The 17,670-nt window shown below is 49.5% G+C and overlaps 1 protein-coding gene across 5 annotated transcripts; it reads right to left on the reverse strand.

The window, feature by feature from the left end:
• Window positions 1–577: 577 nt before the first annotated feature.
• ZNF275 (zinc finger protein 275) lies at window positions 578–17,327 on the reverse strand. Of its 5 annotated transcripts, none has more exons than XM_031446293.2 (4): window positions 17,206–17,308; window positions 7,456–7,547; window positions 6,591–6,719; window positions 578–6,348 (listed from the first exon to the last, which is right to left on the reverse strand). In XM_031446293.2, exon 4 carries the CDS (start codon window positions 6,317–6,319, stop codon window positions 5,189–5,191), a length of 1,131 nt encoding a protein of 376 aa, XP_031302153.1. In that variant the 5' UTR covers window positions 6,320–6,348; window positions 6,591–6,719; window positions 7,456–7,547; window positions 17,206–17,308; the 3' UTR covers window positions 578–5,188. The 5 variants fall into 5 exon arrangements, with proteins under 5 accessions (XP_031302153.1, XP_031302155.1, XP_031302156.1 ...); XM_031446295.2 differs by having other exon boundaries at window positions 6,591–6,722; XM_031446296.2 differs by lacking the exon at window positions 7,456–7,547 and having other exon boundaries at window positions 17,206–17,327.
• Window positions 17,328–17,670: the final 343 nt, after the last annotated feature.

Consider the following 17,670-nt stretch of genomic DNA (forward strand, 5'->3'; position numbering starts at 1 on the left):
GCTCCCTCCTGTTGGGACACATCTAGCCCTTGGCCTTCTAGGACTGGGCAGCTTCATGGCTGGACTTCACGGCTGAGCTCTGTTCGTTTGCAGTTGGGAAGCTCAGGAAGACAGCAGCCTGTCCTCATTACCTGCCTTTTTCTGAGGCAACAGTCACTAGAGAGAGGACCAGCCACTGGCCAGCAAGACGACTGACCTCCCCACTCCCATCCCTACACAGCCCAGAGAGGCTGGCTGATTCTCAAGTCCCAGAAGCCATTTCTGTCACCCCATTTCTGATCCCCAGGGGAGAAGCTCAGCATCCAGCCGGTCTCCTGCTCCCACCTGGAATTCAGACTCAGGGGAGAGCCCTTGCTGGGGTGAGGGAAGGCAGCTGGCTGAATGACTGGCCCCTCCTGGCAAAGGACAGCTCAAAGTTCCAAGAAAACCAGCCCTCTCTCATCAGGGTACTTCCTTCTCCCCTCCAGGCATCCAGCAAGGGGTTGGGGGCAAGACAGCTGAAGCCCAGAGCATGGAGAAAAGAGCAAGGGAAGAAATGATCAAGTAAGCTTTGACAAAGGAAGTCAAGGAAGACCAATGCCATTTCACATATATTTATTGAAATCTACTTGATGCAAGGCACTGTGCTAGATCTGGTAGGGGAATCAGACGTGAAGGGCCACCTCTGTCTTCTAAGAGCTCACAATCTACCAGGTTGGGGAGGCCGGGGAGAGTGAAGCTCTAGTGCAAGGCCGATTATATTAAGTGCCATAAAACAGACAAGTTAAGGAGATCAGGGAGGAACAAGAAAAGAGCGCCAACAACCAAAATACAAACTGGGGTAGGACACAGTTGTTCTCAGATACGCAAGTTGAAGGCCATGTTTAAAGAGACTCTTTACACTTTTGAAGAGAAACACCCAAACAGATGCAATAAGAACTACAGAATGTGACTAGTCATACAGGAGTTACCAATTCCCCCATCTGACAGATTTGCCAAAAGTAGGGGGATACTTCCAACGTCAGGAACAAGGTGGGCGGTGACTTAACTCATTTCCCAGGGCAAACACAGGGTCAGTCTGGGAATGATGCCCAGACGGATAAGCACTGGTCAAACTCACGGAGACTAGAAGGCATAGATGTGTACCCATGTTAGTGAACCGAATACAGTACCACATTTAAAACAGGTGTTTACGGCAGTCAGGTGGGACTTGGGCCAGGCACGAGGGCCACACAGGCCATGAGGAAAGCCAGCCATGTGACTCTTCTCAAGAAGCAGCCAAATGGCAAGATGCAGACCCCCTAAAGCTGGTTCAAGTCAAGGGAGTCTATGCTGGGGACACAAGTGGACCAAGGAGGGCAATCGCCAGAAATCCCAGAACATGATAGGGCCAGGAGGCCCTCAAGCCAGTGCTGCCTATGTGGGCACCTCCTCTAAACCCCAGGTGGCTCCCTCTTTCTTCCAGCACCAACTAGAAACTTCTCTCTGTTTCCTTGTTTGCCCTTCACAGACGGAGATCCCGGAAGGCCTGGCCCAATTGTCTCCAGCTCTGTCGACTGGTTGCTGCCCATGAGTCAGGTGCTCAGTTCTGGTTGAATTAACGTGGCCTGTGCGGGTTAGGGGTCAGATGGCACACGACTGGGCCAAAGCCTCGGGCACGTGGGACACAATGCCACGCGAGAAAGATGCCACCGCCAGTGGCTGGGGCTGGTTCTGGAAATGCAAGAGTGAGTCTGACCCAACTAATCAGCACGGTCCATCTTACTAAGCAGCAGAAGTAGTAAACCGTCACTTTCTTTTGAAAATTTCAGCAAGGATTGAAAGCTTTAATAAAAGCAATGAGGGGTTTCTCTCAGAGTAGAAGAAAAGGACATATTTCTAATGAGAGCTGGCATTCTGTCACCCACCTGCTCTGTTTGCCTTGCGAAAGGAATAAATGTGATCAGAAAGAAAAATGAAATGAGGTAGATACACGAATGCACAGACAAGCACACACGACAGGAAGTTTGATCACATTTTGCATCTGACGCAGCAGTACACCTAAAGAATCCAAGGAAATCCACCCGCAAGTGACCAGAGACAAAAACTGAACTCGGCGCAACTACAGGACACACGTTAAAGCCACAGACTGCTTGCGTTTGTAGAGCGCACACACTTCACCTGCAAACACAGTGACGGAAAAGATGTGTTCATGCTAGAGGATGGTTTGTTTGAGAGGAAATCTCAGAACTGAGAATGGAGAAAAGGAAAGGAGAGATGCTGTGTCCTGGCTGGGGACAAATGGAGCAGTGATGACGATGCCGCTAAGTTCCGAGATAATACTGCATCTGGATCCTTCATAAAACCCAGGCCAGAATTAGCAGAGTACTTCCAGGTCAAGGTGCCAGACTTGCCCCCCTGTGGATGTCAACATTCCTTACCAAATGACAGTTGTAGCACATTCATCATAACAGCTTTAAGAGAAAACTCATGAGAGAAGGAAGTAGTGATTTTGGACACACATTCACAACTACTGCAAGAACTGAAGCCCCCGGAGCAAAAAGAATCATTAGGTAACAAGTGCTGTCGGTTTCTCTCCAGCCTGGGGGGCAGGATGGAGACATCGCAGAGAGCCCCTGATGTGGCCTGGGAACCATTCCAGAATACCTTCTGGCTCAGGTCACAAGGGTCACCGTGGCACCCTGCTTCCCAGCCTTGGGGGGCCCATCCTCGGCAGGCCGTCTGGTGCACCTTCTAGCTTGGGCACACTTGCTGGGAAGTCACGCCATAGCCCCAGTGTGGCCGGCTTCTACCTGCAGCCTCTGCAGGCCACCGGAGGGGCCAGGTTCCTGGCTAGCCCATGCTGCTGTCCTGCTGCAGGTACCAGCCCAGCTCCAGGATGAGTAACTTCTAGTTTGATGCCACATGGGCTGTCGTCAGAAGGGCATCATTGCCCTCCAAACCCTTGTTTTATGGCCTTCCTGGGCATGTCTGTGGCAAGTCACAGCCCAGGCCTGGGGTGGCTGCAGGAGGTGATGTCAGAACACATGGGTGAGTTCCCCCTAGATGCCAAAAGTGGAAGCTGCCAAACCGACCTTTCTAATTCCAGAGTCACTTGCTAGGAGGAGGTGCCATCCACGTGACAGCATCAGTTGGGTGAGTCTTCCCGTGTCCGAGATGTCTCTTGGCTGGATCTGCTGCTCAGGCACTGAATCCACGCCGAGCATAGCCAAGGCTCCCAGGAGCTGTAAAGTCGGCCAGCTGCTACCAGGACCAAGTTTGGACCCTCAACCCCCCATAGATCTAGGTGAGGCCCAGCCCTGCTGGTGATGGCTAGGGCTCTACTAAGGAACAGTCAGAGTGTTCTGGCCAATCCGAGATGGAAATTCTTCTTGAGTGCCTGAGTGGCCAGGTTAGATAGTCAAGTACTGCCCACAGACATGCAGGGTCCGCATATTGGATGAGGAGTGAGCCTGCTTCTCTGGCCCATTTCCATCCAGCCTGCCCACCTGGCGCATCCATCTTCTGGTGGGGCAGGGCTTTCAACTTTTCATTTATAATTAAAATTCTAGAAGAAAATAGCATCATCTCTAACTACTGAAGCAATGGAAGTTACGACTTAACCGACAACAACGAATGCTTGGATATGTAAAAATCAAAAGCTTGCAGAACAAACATGTAATAAAACTGCTACAAAGAGCAAAGCAATCAAACTGGAAAAGAGATCATCGTGATCGATATAGAAAGAACTGCTGTATGAAGTCAATATATCCAAAGGTAACTTGATAACTGGTCAAAGGAGATGAATGTACGATTTGCATGCAAGAAAACGGAAACAGTATTTTAAGTCCTCGCGGGAGAGAAAGATGAGACTAGGAGTCAGGAGGCCTGGGTCCATCCCACGTTCTGGTACTGAGTCACAGAACGACAGCAGTAACTACGATGATGACGGCAAAGGACCTTCACTGAGTGTGTACCTCCGTGCCAGGCGTGGCATCGCAGTCCTCACAATAACCTTAGGAGGTAGTCCTATGATCGCCCCGTTTTACAGAGGAGGAAAGGTTATGGTCCCCTTACACTTGAGTCCTTGAGTGTCCCTGTTATCGTGGGGATGCTCTCTCCACTACTTTATCTTGAACAAAATGGTGCTGCTTGAGGACCAGACCCCTTAGCCTGAAACCAACCCCAGTCAGTGCTAGTTTTGGATCTGCATGGGAGTCACCAGACTGAATTGGTTTAAGACAAAAGGACACAAAAGAAATTTAACTCAGATTCAGTACTTAATCTGAAGAGTATGACTTCACCGTGACAAGTTTTTGATGCTTTAAAAAAGTCTTTTAAAGGTCACTTTAAAAACAGAACAGCTTTAAGTGCTTGTGCTGTAGACCTCTAGGACGAACTGAAAAGCACCACCAATCACACTAATATTACGTGGACGTGTACTTATGGCTTGGGAGGCAATTTCTAGTGAGAGCCTTGTGCACGGATTGTCACAGCACTATGTGGCACACAGCTTGGGTGGATGGAAGCTTTGCGACTGTCTGATGACTCAAGGGGCTTTGAGGTTGGAGAAAATGGTGGGGTTAGAAGTACATGTGAGGAATTAGAATAAAATGATCTCAGGGCGTGGAGCTGGGGCAAAGAGGAACATTTTCTAAATTAATATATTATTCTATATAATATGTGATTTACAATATGTATGTATAACTAAATTAATAAATTAAATAGTATAAGACATTTGATTATTCTATTTACAACCCTAAAATTTATAAATTCAAGTAGGCCAAAAACCTTTGGGGTGATCTTGTCTTCGGGAAAGTTGGGATCACATTACATCAAGGCCATCACAGAATAGCTCTACATCTCAGTTTCCCTGAGCAGGGAGCTTGGGGTGGGGGGGACCAACGAGCCCTGTCTCCACCCCCACATCCAGGTTTCTCTTTTCTCATTCTCAGATTCAAGGCCTGTGGATTTAAATACCTTGGAGGTACTTGATGCCAGCTGAACCAGCCCAAAGAAATCAAAATGGTAGAAGCTACTGTCCATAGGCAAAATGGGAAACACGTACACCTATAAATTGCTGGTGGCAGTAGAAATTGGTTTCAACCTTTCTGACGATCAAATATAGGAGCGCTACAAAACTGTTCATCTCCTTTGACTCTGACCTTCACACCCGGGGGCCGCAGCCCCGGCAGGACCCCGCTGCGGGCCGTGGGGCACCCGGCCTCCTCTACTCGCGGTGGGTTGGCTGGTGCTTCTGCAGCGCCGAGCGCCTCTTGAACACGCGGCCGCACTCGCTGCACTCGCAGCGCCTCGCTCCGCTGTGGGTCCTCCGATGGCGACTCAGGCCAGAGCTCCTCCGGAAGGCTTTTCCGCACTTGTCGCACTCGTAGGGCTTCAGTCCGCTGTGGATCCGCCGGTGTTTGATCAGGTCGGAGGGCCCCCGGAAGGCCTTGCCGCAGTCGCCGCACGCATAGGGCCGCTCCCCTGTGTGGATGCGCTGGTGCTCCAGGAGGCTGGAGCTCTGTCGGAAGGCCTTCCCGCACTGGCCGCACTCGTATGGCTTCTCGCCCGTGTGGATCCGCCGGTGCTTGGTGAGCTCCGAGCTCCTCCGGAAGAGCTTGCCGCAGTGGGGACACCCGTAGGGCTTGGCCCCGCTGTGGATGCGCTGGTGCTCGGCCAGGCCGTTGACCCCTCGGAAGGACTTGCCACAGTCATCACAGTCGAAGGGTAGGTGGCCAGTGTGCATTCGCTGGTGCTTGAGAAGTTCCTGGCGATCCAGGAAATCCCTGCTACAAGTCTTGCAGGCAAAGGGCTTTTCCGACAACGTGTGAAGCTTCTGATGTCGGAAGAGGTGGGTGTTCACTTTGAAGGACCGCCCACATTCCTCACAGTCATAGGGCTTCTCCCTGCTGTGGACGCGCAGATGCTGACTGAGGCCGGCGTTCTTCTTAAACCTTTTCCCACATTCTTCACACTCAAAGGGCTTCGCCTCCCTCTCCATTTGCTCCCTCTTCTCCACCGCATCGTCAAGGGCGCGGCTGGGGCCGGGCCGGGGCTCCGCTGCCACGTGGGTCTTCCGGTGCTCGTTGAACTCAGAGACCCCCTTGAAGACCTTCCCGCAATCGCCACACTCCCAGCCCTTCTCCTCACTGTGAATTCTCTGGTGCTGCACTAGGAGAACCTTAAGCCGAAAGGCATCCCCACACTCTTTACATGCAAAGTGATGTTCTACAGGCATATTCTGGGGGCTCCCTCCCCTCCCCTCTGAGTCCCCGTTCTGTTTGACCTCAGGGCTGGGCTCAGTGGCCCTCAGGGAGCTCGTGGATGCCATCTCCTGTGACTGGGCGTCTTCACCCATCGCCTGCTGTTGGGTCACCCAGATGCTTTCTGAAATGAAAACCACAGAGGAGGAAGAAAGGAGGTTACTCTCCTTGGTCAAGGATCACTCTCCTCCTGAGACAGCTGCTGAGCCCGTGCCTGGAGGCCAGGGTGCACAGTGGCTGGTACCCACCTGACCAGAAGCACAGAGCATAGATGGAAGGGACAGAAGGGCCTGAATCCAGGTGACTGAGGAGCCCCCACACCCCCTCCCCAAAGCCTCAGTTGGGCCTCCCCCACCACATCCTCACCTTTCTTCAGTTTTCTTTTTCACTCTCCAGAAGGCTTAGCTCAATCCACGTTATGGGAGGGGTCTGACACCAACAGCCCGTGTCCTCACATCAGGTAAGAGACCAATGCAGGGTTCAAAACCGAAACTCCTGCTTAGGGAGAAGGAAAGACATTTTGGTGGCAGCCAGAGCTGACATCAGAATGGGGCAGGCCCTCTGAAGGGGAAAACCTTCCTTTCAGTCCTCAAAGGCTGGGCTGGCCACATCCTCAGGCAAGTCATTCATCCATGTCAAAGGCCTTTCCCAAGGGACAGCTCCCTCCAGGGGCTGGACAAAGCAGGCTCTGGGCCCCACCACCCGGGTGGGGTGCTGGGGGTCTTCCTGAGGAGCTAATTCTTCCTTCCCCCCCTCCCCCCTCCTCGGGGTTCTTCCACAACTGTCAAGGCTGCCACCTGGTCATCTTTCCTCCTAAGAAGCCTCCCACCTCACACACACAGCCCCTGATGGTGCAAAGGCTCTTGCTATGTCAACCCCTCTCAATAGGAAACCACCAAAAAGTTGCCAGTCAACTTGTATAATTTGTCACTTAAAAAAAGTAATCTAAATTATAGTGGCCCGTTTGTTCTAATTTATTTCCCAATAAAAGACTGGCGAGGCTTCTTTCCAAGCCATCAGGAGTTGGGAGAGAGACCTGTTACTTTGAGACGCTGGGTGTCATAGACCCTTTGTATTTCCTCACAGCCCGTCCCCAGCAAGCACAAGCCCCTGGAAGGTGTATGGCTGTGCCTGGTGCCCCTCATCTCACTCTCTGCTTCGTAGGAGCAGGAAGCGGCTGGCCAGGCTGGTGGAAGGGCTAGGGGCATCCTTACCCATGGAGGTCACGTACCTTCAATATGCCAGCGCCCTCTGCTCAGGGTCCAGTCTCAACCACTCCCTTTTTGTGAGGTATTAGGCCACATCACCAAATGTCACCGAATCCTGAAAGAATTCCCAGGGATAATCTGTCCTTCCATCCATTTGAGAATGAGGCAAGGGTAGTGCCGTAACCCCAGGGACAAGAGGTGAGAGTCTGGAGAGTGGGTGTGCATTGCTAACATGGATGTATCACTGCAAGCCTCAAGAAGTCCTGGAAAGAGAACCTGACCGTGTGCCAGGAGACCTGGGCTGTGGCCCTGGATCCCACTGTCCTCCCAAGGGACCTCAGTTCAATCACTTTCCTGGATTGACACTCAGCTCCCCCATCACTACAATGGGAATTACAAGCCAGCAGGCATCCCCTCCTTGGCAGACTCTGGGGAGAAAAGCAGAGAGAGAAAGGGCAGGCAGCAGCTGGGGTTCAGGCCCTGTTGTGTGTCGTGCTGGGGCAAGAGTCAGAGGCTGAGGCCAGAATCAGGGAGCAGTGACAGATTCCCAAGCCAGGCAGAGGGAAGCACAGCTCACCTGGGCTTCCAGCATCTCAAGAGGGCCTGCCAGGACTTGGGTTCCTGGGAATCCATCTCAGGAAAGGGCAAGACCCTGGGGGACAGGCAGAGCTAAGGAAAGTGAAAAGAGCTGTGAGTGCTAGAAGCCCTGCCTCTGGGTCCCCTGGGGTGAAACTGGCGATTTCCCTTTCCCTGGTTTTAGATCTTGTAGCGCCTTCCCTTGCACAGAGGCTGAGTGACAAGCCAGAGCACGGGTATGCCTGAAAAAACAGATCCTAAACAGTGGGGAAAGTGGGCTGGCACAGAACTGATACAGGCAGGCCAGAAAGAACCTGGACAGGACAAATGAATGTTAGCCCAGGCACATACTGAGGACAAACATAGACCTAGAGCCAATGGCAGGGGGACTGGCTCCCAGAGGCAGGTCGGCCACAGGCCTCCAAGCAGTAGGCCTCCAATACATCAATGCTCATACTGCACAGGAAGGAAGCATCCCCCAAAAGAACATTGGAATAAATAACTAGGAAGTGAGAGAGCCTTTTCAACTTTGTAGGGACCATAAAAAACTGGATTGGGCCACTGGAGAGAAGAGAGGTAAGAAAGAGCAGGAGCCCCTCCCCACCCCACTGAAACAACTCGCCAGGTGACAACAAGATGGCTGCAGGCAAGAACATTTCTGTAACATAGCTAACAAAATGAAAAGTTGAACAAAATTGCTGGAAAAAGAAGCCTCAAAAAAAAAAAAAAGATCTTCAAATAGTAAGTTGTGAAATAAAAGAACCACACATGCAAGTGAACTTTTTCTGTCGGATCCCACCACTGGTGTGCATGCATCACAAGCCTCCCACTCAGTAAGTTCACAGACACAGAAACACCATTTCTGTTCTGATGTCAGGTCAAATTGTTTCACAGTTAAACGAAAAGGAAGCATTTTTACACCAGCTCAAGGAGTATAAAACCCAGATACTCCAGAAAGACTTTTACATAAAGTAAGATGTTATATTAAAAGGGATAGACAGAGACGCCCACTTTTGGCCATGATGGAGTAAAAGGAACAGATTTAATCTCCTGCCATAAATAAGTAGGAAACTGGAAAAAACAGATGTGAAACAATACTTTTTAGATATCGGACAGCAGGCAGCACTGGATCAGATTTGTGAGAAAACAGAAACAAATGAGGTGAGTTTGATCATTGGCCCAGATCTCTTCCTGGAGGCAATTTCCAGATTGAGAGTGTAGGGAAGGGGGCCCGAAACAGAGCTTGGTGGTTTCATCATTAACACAGACCAGCGTTCAGGGAAGCTGAAGCAGCTGGAGGTTGCAGAGCAGAGGTCCAAAAAGGAGGGAGGTATGCAGAAGAGTTCCAAAAAATCTGTGTAAGGCTCCCTTTGAGTCGTTCTTGACTACCAAGCCATGCATGCATAGAGTGAAACTCCCAAAGAATAAGAAAATAATGACCAGGAAGCTGTAAGCTAAACAATTCCTAGGACACACAAAGGTAGGGAGATGTTCAGGGTCCAATCAACCAGAGTAGAGAAGCTTCAGTGATCACCTGGGGTATTTAGTAGAGAATCAAGGGGCCATCCCTTAGTAGTTGGACTGATGTATCCCTGGAGCCACAGCTACCCTGGACCTGCTCTAGAAAAGCTTAAAAATAGCCCTCAGAAGGATGAAACTGTTCTATAAATAACTACCTCCCAAAACAAAGTCCAACACTTTTCACAGTGAAACAACAAAACCCAGACACTCAACAACATAATCTCTATAATGTCCACCATCCAATAAAAAGTTACATAAATGCCAAGAAACAGGAAAATGTGACTCATGGCAAGGAAATATCAATAGAAACACTCAGAAATGATCGCTGATAGAACTTACAAACAAGGATAACATCTAGTTTAACTATGTATAAGTATTGAAAGGAAAACAGGAATACAATGAGAGAAATGGATGATGTAAACAAGAACCAAATGGGACTTATTGAGGTAAAAGCTGTAACATTTAAAATGATAATTTCTCCGGATGTGATTAACAGCAGATTAGACACAGCCCTCCCATCCCCCCCCCCCAAAAAAAGTTTAGAAAACTTGAAGACAGTAATCGAAACTATTCCAAATAAATATCAGAAAGAAAAAAATATTAAAAGAACAGAGTCACAGTGATTTGGGGATAACAGAAAGTATTCTAACATACATGTAACTGGAATCTGAGAAGATGAGGAAGAGGAGGAGGGGGATAAAAGTATAACTGAAGAAATAACGAATAAAATTTATTTTCCAAATTTGATGAAACCTAGGTCCAAGAAGCTCAGTCAATCCCTAGCAAGACTAAACAAACAAACCAAACTCCCCAAACCCAAACATGTATACCGAGACACATCATAATCAAATTGCAGAAAACTAGTGATAAAAGAGAAAATCTTAAAGCAACAAGAGGAAAAAAAGATGTTATAGACAGTGGAACAAAGATAAGAATAACTGCTGACTTCTTATCAGAAAGTGTACAAGTCAGAAAATAACTGAATGGCATTTTTAAAGTGCTAAAGGAAAAAAAAAACCCTGTCAATCTAGAAGTCTATATTCAGGAAAGGTATCCTTCAAAAATGAAGGCAAAATAAAAAACTTTTTTAGACAAAGAACAGCTGAGAGAATTTGTCACCAGCAGACCTGTACTACAAGGCATATTAAAGAAAGTTCTTCAGGTGAAGGGAAATGATATCAGATGGAAACTTGGGTCATAGGGAATGAAGAACATGAGGAATGTAACTATGTGGGGAAATATAAAATGCTTTTACTTCCTTCATTTTTACATCTTTAAGAGAAAACTGAGCATTTAAAGCAAAAATAATAAGGCAGTGTGGAGTTTATAACATATGTAGAAATAAAACATACGATTTTGTGTTTTAGGAAGCCCTCCAAGACTCTCATGTATGCCAGTAGTGGAGGTAAAATACAATTCTTAAAAAAAAAAAATCCAAAAGAAGAAAGGTAAAAACAAAGGGAAAAGAACATATGGGACAAATAGAAACAAATAGCAAGAGGCAAACTTAAATCCAACCATATGGATAATTAAGTTAAATATAAATGGACTAAACACGCCAATTAAAACACAGAGATCATCAGACTATATTTAAAAAAACAAGACTCAACTGTATGCTGTCTACAAGAAACTTTAAATATAAAGACTTTTAATGTAAAGACATAGATAGGTTAAAAGTAAACGGATGGAAAACATACTATACCCAACAGGAAGGATCTCAATAATCCTAATGTCAGAAAAACAAGAGGGAGACCTTTGTGAGGAATCCTAGAACTCAGAATAGGAAGAAAATTGAAGAACTCAAGTATAAAATCAATAGGTAAGAGGAAACAAGAAACAACAACAACAAAAAAGAGACATAAGTAACTGAAAATGATAATAAAAACCAACAGGTAGCCTATGCAGGATGACAGACAGCAGATTACAAAATTTGAATCCTTCAAAGAAGATTGTAGACAGACAGCAACTATTTATTTAAAAATCTAAAGAAGGTAGGGGGAGGGGAGAGAACAGTATATATTTGCATTTTAGAAGAAAAAAGGAATAAACTGAGAGTGACTCATAGCTAAATTGAGCACATCTAGACCGCAATGTGTGCCACCCTGGGGTAGAGTCCAGGTCTAGAAAGGTCTTTGGCTTTCTGTTTCTGTAAGGAAGTTTTAGTAACCAAGCTGCATTTCTCTGGTGATCAGAAAGGAAAAAACAATTTGAAAAGGTTTGGGTAGACTTTGGATAAGAGAGATGCCCAGCACGTGAGAGGACAGGGCTGAGGCCAAGGAGACAAGAGGGAACGGTCCTTGAAACTGGGCAACATCCTGAGGTGCCCACAAAGACGAGGCAGGCAGAGTGGAGCAGTGCTAGCAGGAATGTGTGGGCAGACCCAGAAAGCTTAGAGGCAGGTCCATGGGGTTGTGACTTCCAGGGCTCACCCCGCCACCCCCGCCCCAGCTATCAGCACCATGGACAGGTGTGAGCAGAAGGCCTCCTTTGGCCCCAATGTCCACGGAAACCCCACTTGCATCTTTAACAGACTGCCCAGCACAGGTGCTTCCCCAGCATGTGAGGGAAGTCCCAGGTGCCCAGCAGCCAAGCCATCTATACCCCACTGTCACCTGGGCGGGGCACCCTCTGGGCAGTTGGATTTTTCCTGGTATATCTGATGTCTGGTTTGACTCAGGCTTCCAATACAAAATGACCTGCTCATAGGTTACTTATACAATTCGTTTTTAAAAATTCACGTCCAATGGACATTGAGGTTTTGTTGCCCAGTGGAATGGAGAGAACACCTGACATGCACCTTCTAAGAAGGACAGTCCATGACAAACCTCATCTCACTGCCCTCAGGCCAGACACCTTAGCCCCCGACAAGGTCCTGGCTGAGCCCATCAGGCCTATTTCCTGCACCCCACATCTCAGTCATTCCTTCCAGACACTTGGTCTTCATTCTGTCCTAAACATGCAAGGTGACAGCCCTCAGGGCCTCTGAACCTGCCACAAGTGGGTGGCTCCTTTGGAGAATTCAGAATTTGGCCTCCCAGCCCCATCAGGGTTACTTGTAACACTCTTCACTACCTAAAATTTATCCTCTGGAATTGCACATTTGTATCTGATTTTCCCTGGGAGAAATGTCACCTCTCACATGACAGGGGCCTTCTCTTTCCTGGTCAACTTGCATCCCCAGCTAGCTCCAGGGGGCATGTGATTAACTTTGGGGGAGGGCTGTGTTCAATGCAGCGAACTTCCATTTACAGAGTACCTGCTGCATGCTTGCCACGGTGCTTCTCTCTTCACTTAATTTAATGTAACTATTGCAACCTATAGTCATTCCCACTTCCAATTTACAGAGAAGGAAGTCATGGATCTGAGAGGTTAAGTAACTTGCGTAAGGTCTAGCTCCCAAGATTTGAGACATTTTGAACCACTCCAGAGAAGAGAGCAGTAATGTCTAACTCCAGGCCATATCCAGAGGGCAGGCAGCCACTGAATGCCCTTGAAGCCTAATGGTCTATATGGGTTTAGGGGACTGGCTTTCCATCCTCCTGTGAACACGCCATCGCAGACTCTCCCTGCGCAGTAGAGACACACGTCATTCTCTCTCACTCGCTCACAGTTTTTCCAAGCCACCCACGTTTAATTGAGCAAGACCTTCCAAAGTGTTTCATGTAATTGAGCAGATCCTACCGAAGTGTTTTACTTAACTGGCATGATTAACTGTTGAAGTCCTGGAACCACAACCCCCAAGTGAACTGTTAACTACCCTTTCCTGTGTAACAGCAGGAGTGGCCCTTCCTGTACCAGGTTTGCCCAGGGGACTCAACCAAAGCGCACTTCAGATCACCCCCCCACAGTGACAGAGCCCATGGACACACAGAGACCACTTAGAAGGCGTTCATAAAAATGGGAGGGAAAACGTGAGCCTTGCTTTCACAAAAGGAGGCTAAATTCTGCGCAATTAACAAAGTATATTGGGTAAAAGTTTTAGGAGATATAAAGGAAGATCATTAAAAAAGATAATACACATTAATCTCACTGCAGTTAAAAATAAAATCTTTATCAATCCCGAAGACGGTCTGATAATTTAGAAGCCATGTTGCCCAACTGCTCTACTTTAAAACGGTGGAACTAGTCTGGAAAAGAAGCTGGACTCTGTGAGCAAAGTGACAAAGACAGGTGCCCACTGCCTTCCAAAAGTGGACCTTGGGGGCTCAAGGTCAAAGCAATTCCAGGGAGAATGTGAAAAGCATTGTCATGCACCCAATGGATACAGAGGGTAAGGCTGACCTTGAATGTAAGGCACTTTCATTCACCATGGAAAGGCATGCCTCAACTCCTTTACGCAACCGGGAAAGGGAAGTTAGGAGAAAGACTATGGGAAAACAAATCTCTGCCTCTTAATATAAACAATATCTTCCTTCCTTAAGTGGGATCTGAAGTGTCATCTAATGATTATGTACTCCCAGAGACCAGAGACCCTATCAAGGTTGACTGCGGAGTCCACCCTGGACCTAGCCAAGTGCCATGGACACTGCAGCTGCTCCATGGACACAGGGAAACAGTGGCAATGCTAACCCACTGCCTGAAAATCTGAAAAATCCTGTTTCCTACAACATAAGAGTTTGTGTGAGTGAACGAACCTTCTTGATATGTGCTTTAGAGGGCAATGTAAACTTTAACCAAGTTCTTTAAATTGAATTTTCCATAGGGAATCAGAAACATTGACAACCAAAACATTCATTCCTTTTGACTTGAAAGAACAGAAGTTAAGAGTTGAATTCAATGGAGACAAAAGCCAACCGATGTTACAAAAAGAGGTGAATAATCAGGTGTCTTCAGGTCACCTTTGAGCCCAGGATCCCTCCTTAGAATGTATGGCTACTAGGAAAGGTCATTTCTGAACCTAAAAGATCAGTGTTTGACTGATTCTGCAGCACAGATAGCCAAGCAGCCTCCTCAGCTGAGCAGCGGGGGCAGGGGACAGGGAGCAGGGGCACCCAAGCCAGAGCTGGCGGTGTCCAGAAACTTCAAAGGGATGCCAGAAGCACCTGGACTCCCTGGAGCATCTAAGTAAGGACCTGAGCAGAATGTCCTCCGACCCCAGAAGACAAAGGGTGGCTCATGGTGTTCATTTCAGTTCTGTGCCAGAGCATAAATGTCCTGGAGGGTGTCTTTATAGGTCACATGGGAAACCGCACTCTCCATTAGCTAATTCAGATGGGTGCCTTCAGCTCCCTCTCCCATTCAAACGATCACCTGGACTCTCAATTCTCCTTCCTGTGTATCTGTTCTCCCTTGAGTTGTGTTACTTAGATTGAGAGAACTGTCTCTTGGCAAAGATGGTTCGATGACACTGGCATATATGAAAACATAAGTGCTTCCAGAACAAAAACAACACTTCTCACCCTCTTGCATCCCCACCCATGGGATCTGGTAACAGCACGGCCAGCTTGAAGGCCAACAGACATGGTCTGTAAACACCCAGGCTTACCCAAAAGAGACACACAGGATGGCATCGCGTCTCAGAACAATCTGAGTGATTAACCAGGTAGGTAAGGTCCCACTTGTTGGACTGAAATAATCTGGGGGCACAGAAGCAGACTTGGGTACACCTTCTGGGAACATCTTTTTGGGTTGTGAGACTGAACACACCCACACACTGCTGAGACCCCAATCCACCCGAGTCAGGCAGCGCTGGGCTTCGCCTTCAGGGGCTCCCAACACATCCCACCAGGATGTGGCTGCGAAGGCCTCATTTGGGCCCACCCTGTGCTGTGCAAATGCACTGCTACTAGAAGTGAATCCTAAAGGGCCAAAAGAGAGGGTGTTTCCCCAGGAATGTCTGCTTCTCTCAGGATGTTTGCGTCTGTGTGTGTCTTTTTCTGTGTGCGTGGGTAGGAGGCATCTGTCTCCGTCTTCCCCAGTTTTCCTCTTTCACGATGCCTGGGCACCTGTCCCTCTCTGTTTAGGTTTCCATTTTCTTTCCCTTCTATAAAAAACCAGAAGGTAGACCAGAAGGGGATGTTTAGTGTTTGTTGTACTTAATTGAGGGAAGGTTTATGTTCCCATTTCCCCAAGAAGATGCATGGTATCTCACTGAAAATCAAAATAAATTGCAAGGATAGCTTCCTTTAAGTTACACCGTCCTGGATATGAAAATTTCTAAATGGGGGTGGGAATGCTGTGCAAGTCCCAAGGGGCCCCGGGCCAGTTGCAGAGCCTGGGCAGGTTAGGGCTAGGGCTGAATCAGTGGATTAGAACCCTGGCTTGGGGTTTGCTAAGAACTCAAGGGGCAGAGTAGCAGGTGTGGATGGGGCCAAGAAATCTGCATTTTCAACCAGCACTTGGTAGACAGGATTCTGGCCCATGAGCCTCCTGAATGGGATCCTAATCTCTGTGCTGTCAGGTTTCTCAGAAGAGAATTCACACTTTTGGGTGATTTTCTAAGGGGTCTCTTAACCAAAGAATGTTGAAAATCACTGTTCAATAGGATTCTAAATATAGATCCTGAGCCGTTTTGGGGACATGGATTGGACTGTGCCAGGCATTGTGCAAGCAGCTTTTACTTAAAGGCCCAGTTGGGGAGGGAGGATGGGGGATGGGGTGAGGCGGCATTAGTACCCAGAGTGGGTGCTGTTCTAGCAATCCCATCTGAAAGCCTTTGGTAAAAGAAAAATGTCAGGTCTGAGGTTGAAGAGGAAATATTTCACTGACCAAGGAGTCTGGAGGGGTGGCAGTCCCGGCTGGGCCAACGCTGGCTGGAGGGTGTCAGTTGGAACAGGGTGGGACCTCCGGGAAGAGGGCCAGGATTTGGGGGGGGGTGTTTGAAAGGGACCATGGGCTTTGGGCGGCAGACGAGTGTGTGTGGGGGGAGGATGGAGAAAGACATGTAATTAATCACCCAAATATAGACTAGAGGAGGCAGCAAAGGAGTTTAAGTGGGGGGGGGGGGGGGCACTGGAGCGGGAGATGGTGGCCCCAGAAGGGCGACAGAAAAATAGCCCTGTTCACCCAGGGCCTTGAGCTCATCTTCAATTAGCAAGGGCTGCCCCTCCCCCTCCTTCACAGCACTTGGGCCCTAGTCTACCCGCCCCATCCTCCCCGCCAAGCTGAGGCTCGACCCTGACTCAAAAGGAAAGGAGGACTCCTCCAACCAGCAGGAACCGTCCCCTGTTCACCCATCCCGCGTCCCAGACTGCTGCTCAGCCCCTCCCCCAGACTGGGGAAAAGCCCTTTAACACCCCCCCTCAACGCCCAGTCCCCCCGGCCTCCATTGCACTTGGGGTGGGAGGGTCCCCTACTTCCCATACCGATCGGTTCCCATTCCCCAGGGCTATCCTAAAAGCAGCATTGGCCTGAGCACGTCTAGTGATTTCCGCCCCCCACCGTCGCCCCACGCCCGCCGCGGGAAGGCCTTCGGCCTCCTCATACTCGCCATCTAACCGTTCCCCGCTTCAGCTGGCCCCAGGGCCAAGTAGCTTCCCGCGGGAACGGAGACACTCCACCAGTAAGGCTTGGTCGCCCCTGTCCCCCACCCCTACCGCACTCTGGAACACCCACCCGGGCCCTGCACACTTTCCTGGGCTGCACCCCCTGCACATCTTCCCGTGGCCCAAACGATCACTCCGGCCCCACACACCCTCCCGCGCCCCGCGCAATCCTCTCGTGGCCCGCACACTCACCCTGGCCCGGCGGCGGCCGACGCAAGGCCCTCAGCGGATCAGCGCTGGCGCGGCCAGGCCCGGCGTGGCAGGAAGCGCCACGGACCCGCCAGCGCCCGGCAGAGCCCAGCAGCCCCCAGCAGCCCCGCGGCGCGCTTCCGGAGCCGCGGGCGCAGCCGTGGGTAGTGGGAGAGCGAGGCCCCGCCCCGACTCCGGTCCCGCCCGGCCCGCCGGCCCCGATTGGCTTGGAGAGGGGGCGAGGCGGGGCGGGGGCGGGGCTGAGCTCTGGTGAAGAGGGTCCGGCCAGACCCCGGAGAGCCGCGCACGAGGGCCAGATGCTTGGGTGGAGGCGGGAGGAGTGGGCGGAATGTATTAATGAATGAATGAATGAACGAGCGAATGAACCGACCAGCCCATGAAGCAGGGAACGAAGGAATGGAAAGGACCCCTCTCCCTTGGGCGCCTTCTGGTCGGGAATATGGGTGG

The sequence above is a fragment of the Camelus dromedarius genome, chromosome X, assembly GCF_036321535.1.
Source record: "Camelus dromedarius isolate mCamDro1 chromosome X, mCamDro1.pat, whole genome shotgun sequence".
Classification (NCBI taxonomy): domain Eukaryota; kingdom Metazoa; phylum Chordata; class Mammalia; order Artiodactyla; family Camelidae; genus Camelus; species Camelus dromedarius.

Excerpts from the sequence above, each read along its gene's own strand:
- ZNF275 (XM_031446296.2), bottom strand. The coding sequence starts at position 6,319 with ATGGGTGAAGACGCCCAGTCACAGGAGATGGCATCCACGAGCTCCCTG.